General features: G+C 64.2%; 1 protein-coding gene across 1 annotated transcript; it reads left to right on the forward strand.

Annotated features, from left to right (window-relative positions):
* Nucleotides 1–827: 827 nt before the first annotated feature.
* Nucleotides 828–13,285, forward strand: LOC142825296 (HLA class II histocompatibility antigen, DR beta 4 chain-like). The gene is made up of 6 exons (XM_089771452.1): nt 828–893; nt 11,471–11,543; nt 11,982–12,257; nt 12,665–12,775; nt 13,045–13,068; nt 13,160–13,285. Exons 1-6 carry the CDS (start codon nt 828–830, stop codon nt 13,171–13,173), a joined length of 564 nt encoding a protein of 187 aa, XP_089627578.1. The 3' UTR covers nt 13,174–13,285.
* Nucleotides 13,286–16,530: the final 3,245 nt, after the last annotated feature.

Here is a 16,530-nt window from a genome sequence, read left to right on the forward strand (position 1 = left end):
TGCTGTGGATCGTGTCTAGGAAAGGGGGTGAGTGAGGGGGCAGACAAAGCCAGACCTCCCCCTGGAAGCCCTTCAGCACCCTGGCCAGCAGCAGGAGCAGTGGAGAGGTCCTCCGAGCAGGGCAGAGGGGCAGCCTTCACAGCAGCCAATCAGGATGCGACAGGCTGCTATATAAGGAGCTGATAGGTCAGGTGTGTCAGTTCCCTCCTGGAGCTCTACCCAGGCAGACCTGTGGGCTGAGTGGGGAACCTTGGACAGCTCCAGTGGGCGCTGGGTGGCACTAGACCCTGGGGCTGAGGGGTAGCAGGAGACAGCTCTGCGGGGCCCCGGACAAGGGGAATTCAGCAACAAGGCCCGAGAGAAGGGCAGGTGAAACGGCGACCCGGGGACGTGGCCCAGGGATGTGGTGACAATTATGGACTTTGAAACTTGGCAGGTAGCCCAGGGGATGGGCAGGCCTGGGTCCCTCTACCCACTTGCACTCGCGGGGAGGGGGGGGGGTTAAAAGGAGAGGCCTGGACCTCGGCCACGGACTGGACACGGATCGCCTGCAGACAGGTGAGTGAATATGGCAAGAGCCCCCCTTCAGCCACCCCATCAACACGGGGCGAGCCTGTTCCGGGGGTTCTACCCCGTTAGGCAGAAGGGATCCCTCAGCCCTGCAGCCGTGTCCAGACAGCCGCAGTGCAGGAGCACAAGGGCCAAGGAACAGGCTTGGGAAAAGACACCCAGAGGGGAGAGGCCAGTGGAAGGCGGATACGCCCAGCAGACACACTGGCTACTGGGGAGAATCAGTGTCAATGGGAGCGTCTCGCACGCCCAGCTGAATGCACCAGGACACTGGGCGCCGCTGGAAGGTAGAAGAGGGCGTCTTGGTAGCAGCTCCCGTCTCGGTAAGGGGCAGGACAGGGGAGGCCCCGGAGGTGCAGCTGCCCTAAGACGATCTCAGTGCGAACGCCCGAAGGCTGGTGGAGTCGTGTGGCAGCCGGGGGGGGGAAGCCCGAACTAGACTCCCACGCTGGGCGTTACACGGGTCGGGGTAAGACGGGATTAGCCGTTGGCCTGGCCCCACCCAGAGATCCGGCCTCAACCACGGGAAGTGGAAACCCACCCGGCACCCCCCTCGGAACCAGAAACGGGGCAGCAGCGATTCCCCGGAGATGGTCCGTTCGGCCAGCGCACGGCGAAAGGGCTTATTGCTAGCAGGGACGGGGGTCAGTGCAAGGCAGCGTGACCCTGGCGTTAGCCGGGACGCAGGCCCAGGAGTGAGGCAGCAATGGGTCGGTCACATAACCCAGGGATGGTGAACCCGCTGCACAGACCGGCCAGGGTCTTTCCCCGCCGCCCGCCCCACGGGGTCTGTCCCGGGGAGCCTGCCCACGAGTCCTGCACCGGCCCTGCCCCAGGGCTCCGGCCAGGAGACGAGCTCACGGCGCTTCCCCAACCAGCACCAGGCCCCCATCACTGCCCCAGGGGGAGCAACCGCATTCCATATGAGGGGAAACTGAGGCTCGGGAAGGCGTTTCTCATGCTAGTCTGAGGCCTTTCAGTGAGTGAGAGAGAAATGGGACTAGAACCCCCAGCTCCCCGCTATAACCACTGCACCCCACTGCCCCAGCTCCCCGCTATAACCACTGCACCCCACTGCCCCAGCCCCCTGCTATAACCACTGCACCCCACTGCCCCAGGTGTTCTGGCTTCCCCCTCCCACCCAGCTCCTGCTATAACCCAGTGCCCAGTGTCGGGCCAGGCCGGATGACTCCGGTTGCCGTGGGGACGGTGCAGACGGGACCGATGGTGAATCAGGATCCAACATTAGAAATGTCCCTGAAGCCCCTTTATTGCGGGGAGCAAAGCTGCAGAGCGAGGGCCGGGCTGGGGACGCACCTGGGGCACATGGAGGCAGGGGGGCGGGGGTTGTACGGGGCAGGGCCTCCCCAAACACACAGCCCCAGTCGTCTGGGCTCAGCAGCGCTGGACCCCGTGGGGGCCGCACGTGGGCACAACGGGGACATCAGCTGGGCCCAGGCGCTGGAGTTCCCGCCCCTCCCCCACCCATGGGCCCACTCCCCTCCCAGCACCATGGACAGACCCCAGGTGCCCTGACTCCCAGCCCCACTGCTCTAACCACTGGCCCCCACTCCCCTCCCAGCACCATGGACAGACCCCAGGTGCCCTGGCCCCCAGCCCCTGCTCTAACCACTGGCCCCCACTCCCCTCCCAGCACCATGGACAGACCCCAGGTGCCTGGCTCCCAGCCCCCTGCTCTAACCACTGGCCCCCACTCCCGTCCCAGCACCATGGACAGACCCCAGGTGCCCTGGCCCCCAGCCCCCTGCTCTAACCACTGGCCCCCACTCCCCTCCCAGCACCATGGACAGACCCCAGGTGCCCTGACTCCCAGCCCTCTGCTCTAACCACTGGCCCCCACTCCCCTCCCAGCACCATGGACAGACCCCAGGTGCCCTGACTCCCAGCCCCCTGCTCTAACCACTGGCCCCCACTCCCCTCCCAGCACCATGGACAGACCCCAGGTGCCCTGACTCCCAGCCCCACTGCTCTAACCACTGGCCCCCACTCCCCTCCCAGCACCATGGACAGACCCCAGGTGCCCTGGCCCCCAGCCCCCTGCTCTAACCACTGGCCCCCACTCCCCTCCCAGCACCATGGACAGACCCCAGGTGCCCTGGCTCCCAGCCCCCTGCTCTAACCACTGGCCCCCACTCCCCTCCCAGCACCATGGACAGACCCCAGGTGCCCTGGCTCCCAGCCCCCTGCTCTAACCACTGGCCCCCACTCCCCTCCCAGCACCATGGACAGACCCCAGGTGCCTGGCTCCCAGCCCCCTGCTCTAACCACTGGCCCCCACTCCCCTCCCAGCACCATGGACAGACCCCAGGTGCCCTGGCCCCCAGCCCCCTGCTCTAACCACTGGCCCCCACTCCCCTCCCAGCACCATGGACAGACCCCAGGTGCCCTGACTCCCAGCCCTCTGCTCTAACCACTGGCCCCCACTCCCCTCCCAGCACCATGGACAGACCCCAGGTGCCCTGACTCCCAGCCCCCTGCTCTAACCACTGGCCCCCACTCCCCTCCCAGCACCATGGACAGACCCCAGGTGCCCTGACTCCCAGCCCCACTGCTCTAACCACTGGCCCCCACTCCCCTCCCAGCACCATGGACAGACCCCAGGTGCCCTGGCCCCCAGCCCCCTGCTCTAACCACTGGCCCCCACTCCCCTCCCAGCACCATGGACAGACCCCAGGTGCCCTGGCTCCCAGCCCCCTGCTCTAACCACTGTCCCCCACTCCCCTCCCAGCGCCATGGACAGACCCCAGGTGCCTGGCTCCCAGCCCTGCTCGGCGGGTCCCCGGCCCGGCCTCACCCCAGTGCTTGGTGAAGTTCTGGGCCAGCCCCCAGTGCTGCACCCGGCAGTCGTAGTAGTCGCCCTGGCGGGGCAGGAAGGGCAGGTAGGAGAACTTGCGGAAGGCGTGGTCCGGGCGGGGGTAGAAGTCGGTCTCGTAGACGCCCTCGGCCACCTCCTGCCCGTTCCTCAGCCACGTCACGCTGAGCGTCCCTGCCCTGAGGTCGGATGGGAGCTGGCTGTCCTGGGAGGGGACCAAGCCCTGCCCCCATCCCTGCCCCCCAAGCCAGCCAGTCCCTGGAGATGGGGGAGAGGGGGCTGGGCATGGGGGGAGGGGCAGTCTCACTCCAGCTCCAGGGTCTCTTCCCAGGACTGTGAGGTCTCACTGGGTCTCTCCGGGGACATAGTGCGGGGGGGGGGCCTCACTGGGGCTGTCCCAGAGGGGGTGGGTGGCTGGGGACACAGTGCGGGGTAGGGGGTCTCACTGGGGCTGTCCCAGAGGGGGTGGGTGGCTGGGGACACAGTGTGGGGGGGGCCTCACTGGGGCTGTCCCAGAGGGGGTGGGTGGCTGGGGACACAGTGCAGGGGGGGGCCTCACTGGGGACAGGATGGGCAGGGCCAGCTGGGCCATGGGGCCGCCCCGTCCCGCGCCCATCTCCTCTCCCGGCACCGGGCTGGTGTGGGGCCGGCTGCGCTGGGGGGGTGCATGTCCTACCCCGGGGGGGGGGGGGACTGTTGGGGGCAGCACCCACCATTCAGCAGGCCCAATGGCAGAAACCCCTGCGCTGACCAGGCTGTTACCGGGCAGAGCCCCAGCGCCCGGCCCCGCACCGAGCGGAGGGAGAAGCAAGAGGCCAATTCCAAGGCCCCACCGCTGAGGTTCGCCCACGACCCCTGATCTGTGAGCGTTTGGGGAGGGCGAATTCCCGGCCAGACACGGCTGCGGGGGCCCGGTCTGCAGAGTGGGGCCACGTTATGCGTGTGAGAAGCTGTGACGGCGCATGGGGGTCCCCCCGTCCGCAGCACCATGAGGCTCTGCCAGCCAGTAGACTAGGGAGGGCTTATTGCTGCGCCGAGATGCAGGCGTAAGACGCCAGGCCGGCAGCCCCACTTCCCCTGGGGAAGGGTTGGGGGTCGCTGAATCCCCCATGCTGGTTAGTCTGCTCCCTCCACACTCCCCCACACACCGACTGCCCCTGCTCCAACCCACACCCGGCCTTTGCTCCGATTCAGGGCGCCCCCCCCAGGCAGTGCTACAGACGCAGGCCAGTAGGGGTCACCCCAGCCCAACCAGAGTGACCAGTGAATGGACAGGTCCCCCCCCCCCCCAAGTTCCATCTCTCCCCCCTCCGAGAGTGAATGAATGGAGCCGCTCAGGGCCACGGCCTGGGGGCAGTTGGGGGTGAAACCCACCCCCACCAGGATGTATTTCATCCCCGCCCTGGTCGCTCTGCTGAAGGGTCCCACTGGATCCATCGCCACCCTCTGGAACGGCTCCTCTACGATGGGCAGGGGGTTCCTCCTGTCTTGGGCCCTCCCCTCCCGCCCCCCCCCCCAGCAGGAGTCGCAGGACCGGCAGCACCGCTGCACGGCTGCAAATACCCCCGGCCAGTAGAAGTGCTGGAGCAGCCTCAACCGAGTGTGCCGGATCCCCCGGTGGCCTGCAAAGGGGACGTCGTGGGCCAGATACAGCAGCCTGGGGTGATTTTTCTGTGGAACCACCAGGTGCTGCTGGACCCCCCCCCATACCCTCACCATCCTGGGGGGAGCCATTCCCGGAACAGGAATCCACGCTCCCACAGGAATCTCTCCTGGCCACCTCTCCCCAGGGGCTGAGCTGCACCCAGGTCGGCCTGGTCCCTCAGGGCCCACCAGGAGGGATCTGCCTGCACCTCAGCCTGGAATTCAGGAGCCCTGCTTGGCCCCGTATCTGCTGGGATGGGTCCCTGAGCCCCCGGCAGGGAGCCCTCCCCTGGGTCAGGGTTCCCAGCCCCTCGCTGGCTCTGGCTATGGGGGGTGACCAGGGCCCTGTGGGGTCCGTCCGGCCACTCCTCTAGGTCACCCCCCCATCAGCACCTCCATGGGCAAGTGCCGGTGACCCCCCACTTCCTTGGGCCCCCCATTTCAGATGCACCCGGGCTACAGGCACCTTAAACAGGGTCCTGTCTATGCCCCTCAGGGTCAGCTGAGTGTTGGGCACCATGTGGTCTGGGGCCACGACCTCGGGCCGGGCCAGCGTCACCTCCGCCCCGTGTCCCAGAAACCCGTCACCTCCCTGCCACCCACCTGCAGGGGTATGAGGCTCTCGCTCCGCAGGGGCCACCCAGAGAAATCTGCCTTCTGAGGGTCGGACCTCCCCAAGGGCCTGGCCTGAGCAGCCCCCCCCCCCCCACCTTGATCTGAGGTTTGCTTGCCAGCCCCTGCCTCTGGGGCAGCGTCCTCCTTCCCCAACCCCAGCCAGTTACCTGTGGGAGGTCTTGAGTTGTGGGGCCTGTCCTGGTGCCTGGGGCACTGAGCCCTCTTGTGGCCTCTTTGCCCGCAGTGATGGCAAGTTGGGTCCTGCGGGCCCCTTCGGGCCGGCTCTGCCCGGGCCCTGGCTGGTTCTCTGGGGCACAGAGCCACAGCCTCAGGCTGGGTGTGCATGCGTCATGTGACTAGATTTTAGGGAAGCAGCCAGATCACCGCTGCACCCATGGGGGGGGAGGAGTGGCCCCCAAAAGTGACACACAGGGAGTCATGTGAGGGGTCAAATAGAAGCCTATTCCACATACGCTAGTCATGTGATTGTGTAACGTTGGTATGTGAAGTTATAAGCATGGACTGTGTGTGGATACCAAATCTTTCTGTCTGTGGCTGAGCGATGGGCTCGCCCTATGGCCATGCTAAGCAGCAAGACTCCAGGGACAATCGGTGCCCTAAGTACCCAAGACCCACCTAGGAAGGAATCGAGGTGCCTGGTCAGAGACCATGTGACTCGCCAGCTTGGACGAGACCAGGAAGGAGGGATAAATAGGCCACGTGGTCGACCCCCGGTTGGACTCAGATCTGCCCCTGACCCCAGATGCGGCCTCACAGGGGATCACGAGCCGGGAAGAACTGTGGACCCATCCTGACAAAGGACGTGCACCAAGGACTGTTAAGCCAGCAGCTGTAACATCTCTGCTAGAGCCTGCATGGAGAACTGGGAGATTCGATGCATGTAACATACGATACTTTAACAACCTCACTCTCAGGCTTTTCTTTCTTGTAGCAATAAACCTTTAGTTGTTAGATGCTAAAGGATTGGCTCAGCATGATTTGTGGGTAAGGTCCAAAGGGTAAATTGACCAGGGATCTGTGGCTGGTTTCTTGTTCGGGGTAGGTGGGGTTGGGTTCTAAAAACCCCCACCTGTGTATGAGGCCCGGGGCCATCTGGGGCACGGATATTGCTGGGGTGCCGGAGGGGTTTTGCTTGTGAGGCTTCAGGCAGGCAGCTGAATCGCTCTGTGGGACTGGTGTGTGGCCGGTTTGGGAAGGTCTCCAGTCTGGGGGCTGTGAGAAGCCCCCGAATTTGAGCAATTCACCTTGATCGGATGCCCTCGGCTGTGCCCAGACCCGGCCAGTCACAGCACACTTCATAGAACTGCTCCAGCAACATCAGCTTAAGCAGCTCCTCTGGGGTCTGGGCTCTGGCCCCGCACGCCCACTTGCGGCAGGATTGCGCCAGGCGGGAGGCCAGATCTGCTCAATGACTTCTTTGCTTCGGTCTTCACCAAGAAGTCTGCAGGACGCCTGACATAGGGAATGCCAGTGGGAAGGGGGTAATTTTAGAAGGTTAAAATAAAAAAAGAGCAAGTCACCTAGAAAAGTGAGATGCCTGCAAGTCACCAGGGCCTGATGAAATGCATCCTACAATACTCAAGGAGCTGATAGCTAGAGGCTCAGATACCGCCTCTATCATCTTTAGAAAATCAGGGGAGACAGGAGAGATTCCAGAGGACTGGAAAAGGGCAAATCTAGTGCCCATTTATAAAAAGTGAAATGAGAACAACCCAGGGAACTACAGACCAGTCAGTTTAACTCTGTGCCAGGGAAGATAATGGAGCAAGTAATTAAGGGATCATCTGCAAACACTTGGAAGGTGGCAAGGTGATAGGGAACAGCCAGCATGGATTTGTAAAGAACAAATCGTGTCAAACCAATCTGATAGCTTTCTTTGATAGGATAACGAGCCTTGTGGATAAGGGAGAAGCGGTGGATGTCATATACCTAGACTTTAGTAAGGCATTTGATACGGTCTCGCATGATATTCTTATTGATAAACTAGGCAAATACAACTTAGATGGGGCTACTCTAAGGTGGGTGCAGAACTGGCTGGATAACTGTACTCAGAGTAGTTATTAATGGTTCACAATCCTGCTGGAAAGGTAGAACAAGTTTGCTTATTACATTTGCAGATGATACCAAGCTGGGAGAGGTTGCGACTTGTTCAAAATGACCTGGACAGATTGGAGAAATGGTCAGAGGTAAACAGGATGAAGTTTAATAAAGAGAAATGCAAAGTGCTCCACTTAGGAAGGAACAATCAGTTCCATACATACAAGATGGGAAGCGACTGTCTAGGAAGGAGCATGGCGGAAAGGGATCTAGGGGTCATAGTGGACCACAAGCTGAATATGAGTCAGCAGTGTGATGCTGCTGCAAAAAAAGCAAACCTGATTGTGGGCTGCATTAACAGGTGTGTTGTGAGCCAGACAGGAGAAGTCATTCTTCCACTCTACTCTGCGCTGGTCAGGCCTCAACTGGAGGATATTGTCCAGTTCTGGGCACCGCATTTCAAGAAAGATGTGGAGAAATTGGAGAGGGTCCAGAGAAGAGCAACAAGAATGATGAAAGGTCCGGAGAACATGACCTGTGAAGGAAGACTGAAGGAATTGGGTTTGTTTAGTTTAGAAAAGAGAAGACTGAGGGGGGACATGATAGCAGTTTTCAGGTATCTAAAAGGGTGTCATGAGGAGGAGGGAGAAAACTTGTTCATCTTGGCCTCTGAGGACAGGACAAGAAGCAATGGGCTTAAACTGCAGCCAGGGAGGTTTAGGTTGGACACTAGGAGAAACTTTCTAACTGTCCGGGGGGTCAAACACTGGAATCAATTGCCCAGGGGGGTTGTGGAATCCCCATCCCTGGAGATATTTCAGCGTATGTCCACACTGCCACCCCAGTTCGAACTAGGGTGGCTAATGTCGGCATTCCAAGTTGCAAATGAAGCCCGGGATTTAAATATCCCGGGCTTTATTTGCATGTTCCCGGGCACCGCCATTTTTAAATGCCCCGTAGTTCGAACTCCCTGCCCACGGCTACACACAGCACGGGCTAGGTAGTTTGAATTAAAGCTCCTAATTCGAACTACCACTACTCCTCCTGCAATGAGGAGGTCCATGTCCCCCATGTCTTTACACTGGGCCAACACGAGCTTCTCCAAGCGTCTGGCTGCCCCGGACCCCCTGGGGTCCTCCCTGCTCACCGCAGCCGGGGCCCCTCGGCTCCTCCGCTCCGCCATGGCCAGCTCATGCTGCTGCTGCCTCTCTTGGTCCTGACGCTCCTCCCTACGGTCTTCTAAATCTTTTAGCCGCAGCTGGATCTCCAGCTGCCGCAGCTCTGCCAGGCTGGACCCCGCCCTGGACCAACCGCGGCTGGTAGAGCGAGGCCTGATGGGCCACGCGTCTCTCTGGTGGGCGCCAGCCCTCCCTCTGGTTTGAGACCTGAGATGCTCTGGGGCAGGATCCAGCCCCTGGAGGGGTCACTCTCGTCCAGCTGGGCAATCAGCGGGGCCTTGGTTGCTTTCCCCACGCCAGGCCCCTCCCTCCGCACAGCCCCACCAGCTCTGCCCTCAGCCGTCGGGCGTAGGCCATCGCCCCGCCAGTCCCCCCGGTGCAGACTCACCAGTCTAGTGCTGCTGGGATCTCCATCCGTGGGGGGCACCGAGATACAGCCCCGCCTAGGACGGATGCAGGCGTTAGACGCTAGGCCGACAGCCCTCGATGCCTTGGGGGAAGGGGTTGGGGCCGCTGAATCCCCTACGCTGGTTAGCCTGCCTCCCCCCGCTCTCACTAACCCCCTCCCCAGTCAGCACTTTGCTCAGACCCCCTCCCTGCACAGCTGAGAACCCTTGGACCCTGGAGCCTCAGGGCGACCCCCCGCTGGGCCGTGCTGCAGACGCAGGCCAGTAGGGGTCACCCCGCGCCCAAGCCTAAGGCCCAGGGACTGCCCAGCCAGAGGGGACAGCCCCCCGCCCCACCACATCACAGAGGCACGTGGGGATTTTCTTGGCACCAATGGCAACACACAGGCGAGAGGCTGAGCTGTGCCAGCCCCATAGAGACTGAGCCCCCCCCCGGGTGGTCACTGGAGGGCAGGGCTCAGGACAAGAGGGGTCGGGAAGCTCAGAATTCGGCCTGGGGGGGCCAATCCCAACCCTGCCACAAGGACTGAACTTCTCCGGACAGACCGGAGCCCCCCACCCGGCAGCGGAGGCACCAGGACAAGGGGGGCAGGGACCCAGGCCTGGGGTGGCCCAGCTCTGTGCCTGCCCGGCTCTGCCCTGCGAGGGAGAAGTGGGGACCCAGCCCTGCCGGGGGCGGCTCCGCCTGGCGACTGATGACGCTGCCCAGCCCCGGTGCTGATTGGCCCCTGGGCGCGGGGCCCCGATCCCTGGCCCGTGGGGGAGGGGGGGAGCAGGGTCTCAGGCTGGGGGGCCCCGCACTTCCCAGATCTCTCCCTGTGGCGCAGCCATGGGGCCGGGTGGGACCCTGGGGGCCAGGAGCCGCTGGGCGGGGGCCCTGCTAGTGACACTGGCGCTGCTGGGACCCCCTCTGGCCCAGGGCACGGAGCCCCCGGCGACCCCTGAGTCCCCTCAGGCAGGGCTGGGTGTACGGGGGGGTCAGACCCCGGCGACCCCTGGGCCCCCCAGGCAGGGCTGGGTGTACAGGGGGAGGGGGTGGTCAGACCCCGTGACCCCTGGGGCCCCCCCAGGCAGGGCTGGGTGTACGGGGGAGGGGGGGATCAGACCCCGGTCACCCCTGGAGCCCCCCAGGCAGGGCTGGGTGTACGGGGGAGGGGGGGTCAGACCCCGGTGACCCCTGAGTCCCCCCAGGCAGGGCTGGGTGTACAGGGGGAGGGGGTGGTCAGACCCCGGTGACCCCTGGAGCCCCCCAGGCAGGGCTGGGTGTACGGGGGAGGGGGGGATCAGACCCCGGTCACCCCTGGAGCCCCCCAGGCAGGGCTGGGTGTACGGGGGAGGGGGGGTCAGACCCCAGTGACCCCTGAGTCCCCCCAGGCAGGGCTGGGTGTACAGGGGGAGGGGGTGGTCAGACCCCGGTGACCCCTGGAGCCCCCCAGGCAGGGCTGGGTGTACGGGGGAGGGGGGGTCAGACCCCGGTGACCCCTGGAGCCCCGCAGGCAGGGCTGGGTGTACGGGGGGGTCAGACCCCGTGACCCCTGGGGACCCCCCCAGGCAGGGCTGGGTGTACGGGGGGGGTCAGACCCCAGCAACCCCTGGGCCCCCCCCCAGGCAGGGCTGGGTGTACGGGGGGGTCAGACCCCGGCGACCCGAGGCCCCCCAGGCAGGGCTGGGTGTACGGGGGGGAGGGGGGTCAGACCCCGGTGACCCCTGGGGCCCCCCCCAGGCAGGGCTGGGTGTACGGGAGGAGGGGGTCAGACCCCATGCCTGCTCCATGTGTCCGGTGCGTGCTGAGGTTTGCTCTGTGGCCGGTGCAGGAGCCCGAGTGCAGTGCCCAGAACCCCGATTTGCCTTTGTTCTGTGTCATGCCCCCTTCCCCGCTGCCCCGCCCAGGGGTGTGAGTGGCCCTGCCCCTCCCTGCCCGGGCTGGCTGGGGACCGGGCGGGGTTTGTGGGTGCTGTGAGTCGGGCCCTGAGCCGAGCCCCCCGCCCCAGGGCGATTCGTGGAGCAGTACAAGGGGGGTGTCAGTTCAGCAACGGCACGGAGCGGGTGCGGCTCCTGCACCGCCTCATCTACGACCGGGCGCAGATCGCGCACTACGACACAGAGCCGGGCCGGCAGAGCGCCGAGCACTGGAACAGCCGGCCCCACCTCACCTCCTGGCACAGATCCAGGCCGACGTGGACCGGGTCTGCCGCCACAACTACGCGGTGCACAGGTCTTTCAGCGTGGACAGGAGAGGTGAGCGCGGGGGGCAGGGAGCTGTGACCCCCCCACACCTGCTCAGACCCGCACTGGGCGGCTCGTGGCAGGAGGTGGCAGGGGAAGGGGGAGCAGGCTGAAGGCAGGGCAAAGAGGTTGGTGGCGGGGACCACGCGCTGCCGGGGGGGGGATGGGGACTCCTGCAGCCCCCCCCCCCCCATATTCACCACTGCCACAGGCAGCTGCTGCGGCTCCCTCGCTTCCTGGGCGATAGGGCAGAACATTCCCATCCCAACTCGGCCCCCTGGCTGGGCCAGGCCCTGCCCCCCCCCCCGGGGCTGGCAAACACTCCTGGGCCCTTTCTGGGTGAGCTGGGCCAGAATACAGGGGTGGGCAAGAGACCCTGGCCCTGGGGTGGGGGCTGGGGTCTCTCTGGGGCAGGTTTTCCTGAGCCTCCCTCTCTCCCCGCCCCTCCAGTGCAGCCCCAGGCGACGGTGTACCCCTCGGGCCCCCAGCCCCACCCCCACCTGCTGGTGTGCACCGTGACGGGCTTCTACCCCGGGCTGGTGGAGGTGACGTGGCTGAGGAACGGGCAGGAGCAGACGACCGGGGTGGTGTCCACGGAGCTGCTGCAGAACGGAGACTGGACCTTCCAGATCCTGGTCATGCTGGAGATGAGCCCCCGGGCCGGGGACGTCTACACCTGCCGGGTGCAGCACGTCAGCCTGCCCAGCCCCCTGGAAGTGCGCTGGGGTGAGAGCCTGGGGCAGCCGGCCCCACATGTACAGCCCCGCCCCCTGGCCGTGGGTCAGCCAGCCCCACACGTACAGCCCCGCCCCCTGGCCATGCACTGGGGTAAGCTCAGGCCCCCAGTGCGTTCCACTCAGGGCTACAGTCTCACGTCCTGCAGCATTTTCCCTGCTCTGAGCGGCCGGGGCTGGTCCCTGCCCAGAGGGGCCCCGGGGCCCCTGGCTCTGAGCAGCCGGGGCTGGTCCCTGCCCAGAGGGGACCCGGGGCCCCTGGCTGAGCGGCCGGGGCTGGTCCCTGCCCAGAGGGGACCCGGGGCCCCTGGCTCTGAGCGGCCGGGGCTGGTCCCTGCCCAGAGGGGACCCGGGGCCCCTGGCTCTGACCGGCTGCCCGTCCCTGTCCCTGTCCCCCAGAGGCGCAGTCGGACTCGGCCAGGAGCAAGATGCTGACGGGCGTCGGGGGCTTCGTGCTGGGGCTGATCTTCCTGGTGCCCGGACTGGTCGTCTACCTGAGGAACAAGAAAGGTGGGGGCTGCGGGGGGGGGCACCACAGGGTTTCAGGGGCAATGTTGGGGGGGTCAAGAGAAGTGGGGTCTGGCTGCAGCCCTCCGCACCTCCTGGGGCTGCTCCGAGTCCAGCAGGGGCCTCCCGGCTTCTAGTCCCCTGGGGGAGGGCTGGGCCGTGGGGGTCCCCGGGCCAGGCTGGGGGGGTCCCACTCTTCCCCCCCGGCCAAGGCCTCATGGGGGGACAATTTCCTGCCCAGGGCTCTGACCGTGTGTCTCTCTGTTTTTCAGGGCGCCCCGTCCCCCAGCCCGCAGGTAACTCCCCCCCCTTCAATCCGTGGGGCGGCTGTGTCTGTCCCTGGGCCCATGGCCCGGCCGGGGCTGATTTCTCCCCCTCTCCCCGCAGGGCTCCTGAGCTAGACCCAGGCCTCCGACCCCGCCCGGCAGGAGCGTCCGTCCGTCTGTCCCAGCACCGCGCCCAGCCTGGAGAACACAGAACTAGGGCCCGTCCCTTCATGTTGCCATCTGCTCCGCCCCATCCTCTGCGGGCTGCTCCCTCCTGGGACAGCCCCGTGCACCCATTGCAGTGTGACCCCGCGCCCGGCCGCCTGCCCCTGTGATCCGCCCTCCCTGCGCCAGACGTCCCAGCCATGGACTGGAAGCAGCGCCCGACCCGCCCAGCGCCCTCGTATCTCACCCCCCAGACAGCGCCTGTGGCCAGCCCCGTATCACCCCACTAAAGAGCTGTACCCAGACAGAGCCGCACCTGTTTTGTCACACACACACACACACACACACACACACACGCACGGGAGTGCTGGTTGTGGCGGCACATTGGGGTTTTCCTGTCTCCTGCACCCCCATAGTGGCACATACAGACTCCCCCAGCCAGTAGAACTGAGGGAGTTTATCGCTTCTCTGGGGTACAGCACAGCACAGATGTACCTGGTTACAGGAACTGGGGCTAAGTGGTGAGCCGGGCCCCGTGTGTCTCCCACAAGCACTGGAGCGGGGCTGACATGAAGTGGGATCCCTGGTCCATGAGGACTCCTGGGGGAACCTCCCCTGCTGAAAAGGGCCAGCAGCGTCTGCCACCAGGTCTGCCTAGATAGAGGGCAGAGCCACGGCCTCGGGGTAGCGGGTGGCAAAATCCACCCCCCACCAGGGTGTATTTCTTCCCCTTCTGGGAGTGATGGTGTGTAGGGCCCCCCCCAACCCTGCACCCCATCTACAGCCAGAACAGACTCCGCCGGCCAGTAGAACAGGGGGGTTCATTGCTCCTCCAGGACACCGCCCCGCACAGACGCGATGTGGACACGGGAGCCGGGGGTGGCAGGGGTGCACAGCCCCATAACCCCCATTGCTCCCCTCAGTCTCTTCTCTTCGGGTGTGTCTAGACTACATGGCTCCATCGACAGCCATGTACGTGAGTTTATTAGACATAGGAAAATGAAGCGATGATTTAAATAATTGTGGCTTAATTTACATAAAAATGTCCACCGCGCTGAGCAGATCAGCTGTTTGGCAGCACAGCGGGGCGGTCTGGACGCGCCGCGTCGACAAGGGAAGCCTTTGTTGACAGCTCCAGTAACCCTCATTCTACGAGGCAAACCGGGGCGGCCGACAAAGGCTTCCCTTGTCGCCCAATCCACGGCCAGCTCCCAAACCACCAAACACCGCCCCCCAGTAGCCACCCCCCTTCCTTTGCTCAGGTGAGAAGCCCTGGCCAGCCATTGTCTACGTGCTGGAGCTTAGGGGTCACCTACAGCCCAAGCCTAGCACCCGGCGAGAGGACAGCCCCCCCACAACCTCACACGGGGTTGCCCTGCTGAAGGGTCCCTCAATATCCATCGCTACCCTTTGGAAAGGCTCCTCTCTATGGGGTAGGGGCCCCCGAGCAGCTTCTCTCCCATCTTGGGCCTTCCCGCCCCTCTGGCAGGAGTCACAGGACCGGCAGTACCGCTGCACGGCTGCAAACATCCCCGGCCAGTAGAAGTGTTGGAGCAGCCTCAGCCGGGTGCTCCGGATCCCCCGGTGGCCTGCAAAGGGGACGTCGTGGGCCAGATACAGCAGCTTGGGGTGATACTTTCGGGGGACGACCAGCTGCCGCTGGACCCTCCATGCCCCCACCTTCCTGGGGGGAAGCCATTCCCGGAACAGGAGTCCCCACTCCCGCAGGAATCTCTCCTGGCCACCTCTCGCCAGGGCTGAGTTGCACGGAGGCCAGCCTGGTCCCTCAGCCTGGAACTGAGCCACTGGGGCATGGACAGGGGCATGTCCTCCTCCCCACCCCCCGCTGCCTAGGTCCGGAGTCCCAGCCCGGCCAGGTCCCTTGTCTCCTTGGATGGGCCCTAAGCCCCCTGCAGGGAGCCCTCCCCCGGGTCAGGGTCCCCAGCCCCTCGCTGGCTCTGGCTACGGGTGGTGACCAGGCACCTGTGGGGTCCACCAGCTCTGCCTTCAGGAGTCAGGCACAGGCCACCTCCCCGCCGGCCCCTGGGGCGCAGGTGCTGCTGGAGAGTCCCTCCAGGGAGTGCAGGGCATCCCACCCTGACACCTCTGTGACGGTGCGGGAGTGACCCCCCGGCCCTGCACCCCGTCTGCAGCGAGCTAGGACTCCGCCAGCCAGTAGCACAGGGGGGTTTATTGGCTCAGAGACACAGCCCGGCCCGGGTTCTAGGTGGACATCTGAAGGGGGCCAGCAGCCTCAGACCCCTGGGGCAGTGGTGCACCAGCCCTTGGTGCCCCAGTGCCCGGTTTAGTCCCTTCTCTCCATGTGTCCTCAGCCCAGCCAGCCCCTTCTCCAAACCACCGAGCACCCCTCCCCCTGGCAGCCCCCCCTTCTTTGTTTAAACCCCAAACCCGGCCAGGTGAGAAGTTGCTAGGCCATGGCCCAAGTGCTTGTTCCCAGGGTCCACCCCCCGCTGGGCAGTGCTACAGACACCGGCCAGTAGGGGTCACCCTCAGCCACCAGTGACGGCCCAGCCAACCTCTACCAGTCAAGCAATTGCGAGATGAGCCTCACCCAGGCATGTAAGGCAACTGGCATGTGGGTCGCCCCTGGGCATAAGCTTCCCACAGTCAGCGCATGCCTTGAAGCCTTGCGGCCCTGGCATTCCTCACCCCCTCGGGGGAGAGGAAGAGAAAGCAAAGAACTTATCTAATTAACAGCAGCTATTTACAGATGAAATAGAACGGGAACCATTAACTAACTAGAGAGACGCTCCAACGACTGTTCACAGCGGTAAGAAGGAACGGAGGTGGGGCAGCGCCGGCAGGGGTACTTACGCCCCGCCGCTCCAGGGGGCGCCCTGCCGGCGCTACGGGTACCGCTAGGGAAAACGCTCCGGAAGGCGCGGTGCACGCGGTGCGCACACCTACTGCAAATGGACATGAGCAACCACTCGAAGAACTATACATACCAGACCTGCTGATGTGAACCCTGCGAATTCTCTGACAGTCTGGAAAACGGTTTATGGAGTCAGATAAGCCATTGTGTGAGCCTCCAGCAGGGGGCATCTCTTTTGGGTATTTTTCCTCATCACCTCTTTAGCCTTTTTTTAAAATTTTGCAGTGATCTTGGCCTGGAACTTTTTGGCAGCCACCCGTTTATCCGCCAAATGCTGTCCCCCCTTTTGTTTACACCTTATCTGATGGGAACCCCGAGGATGACCCTTTTCCCCAGGCCCCTTTCTTTTAGGCCTCCTGAGGGTACAGAGTTCACCAGTTTTCTGAATGAAGCATCAAACTCTTCCCCCATACGAGAATATGGGGGAGCTG

This window comes from Pelodiscus sinensis, chromosome 19 (assembly GCF_052426305.1).
Source record: "Pelodiscus sinensis isolate ZL-2025 chromosome 19, ASM5242630v1, whole genome shotgun sequence".
Lineage (NCBI taxonomy): Eukaryota > Metazoa > Chordata > Testudines > Trionychidae > Pelodiscus > Pelodiscus sinensis.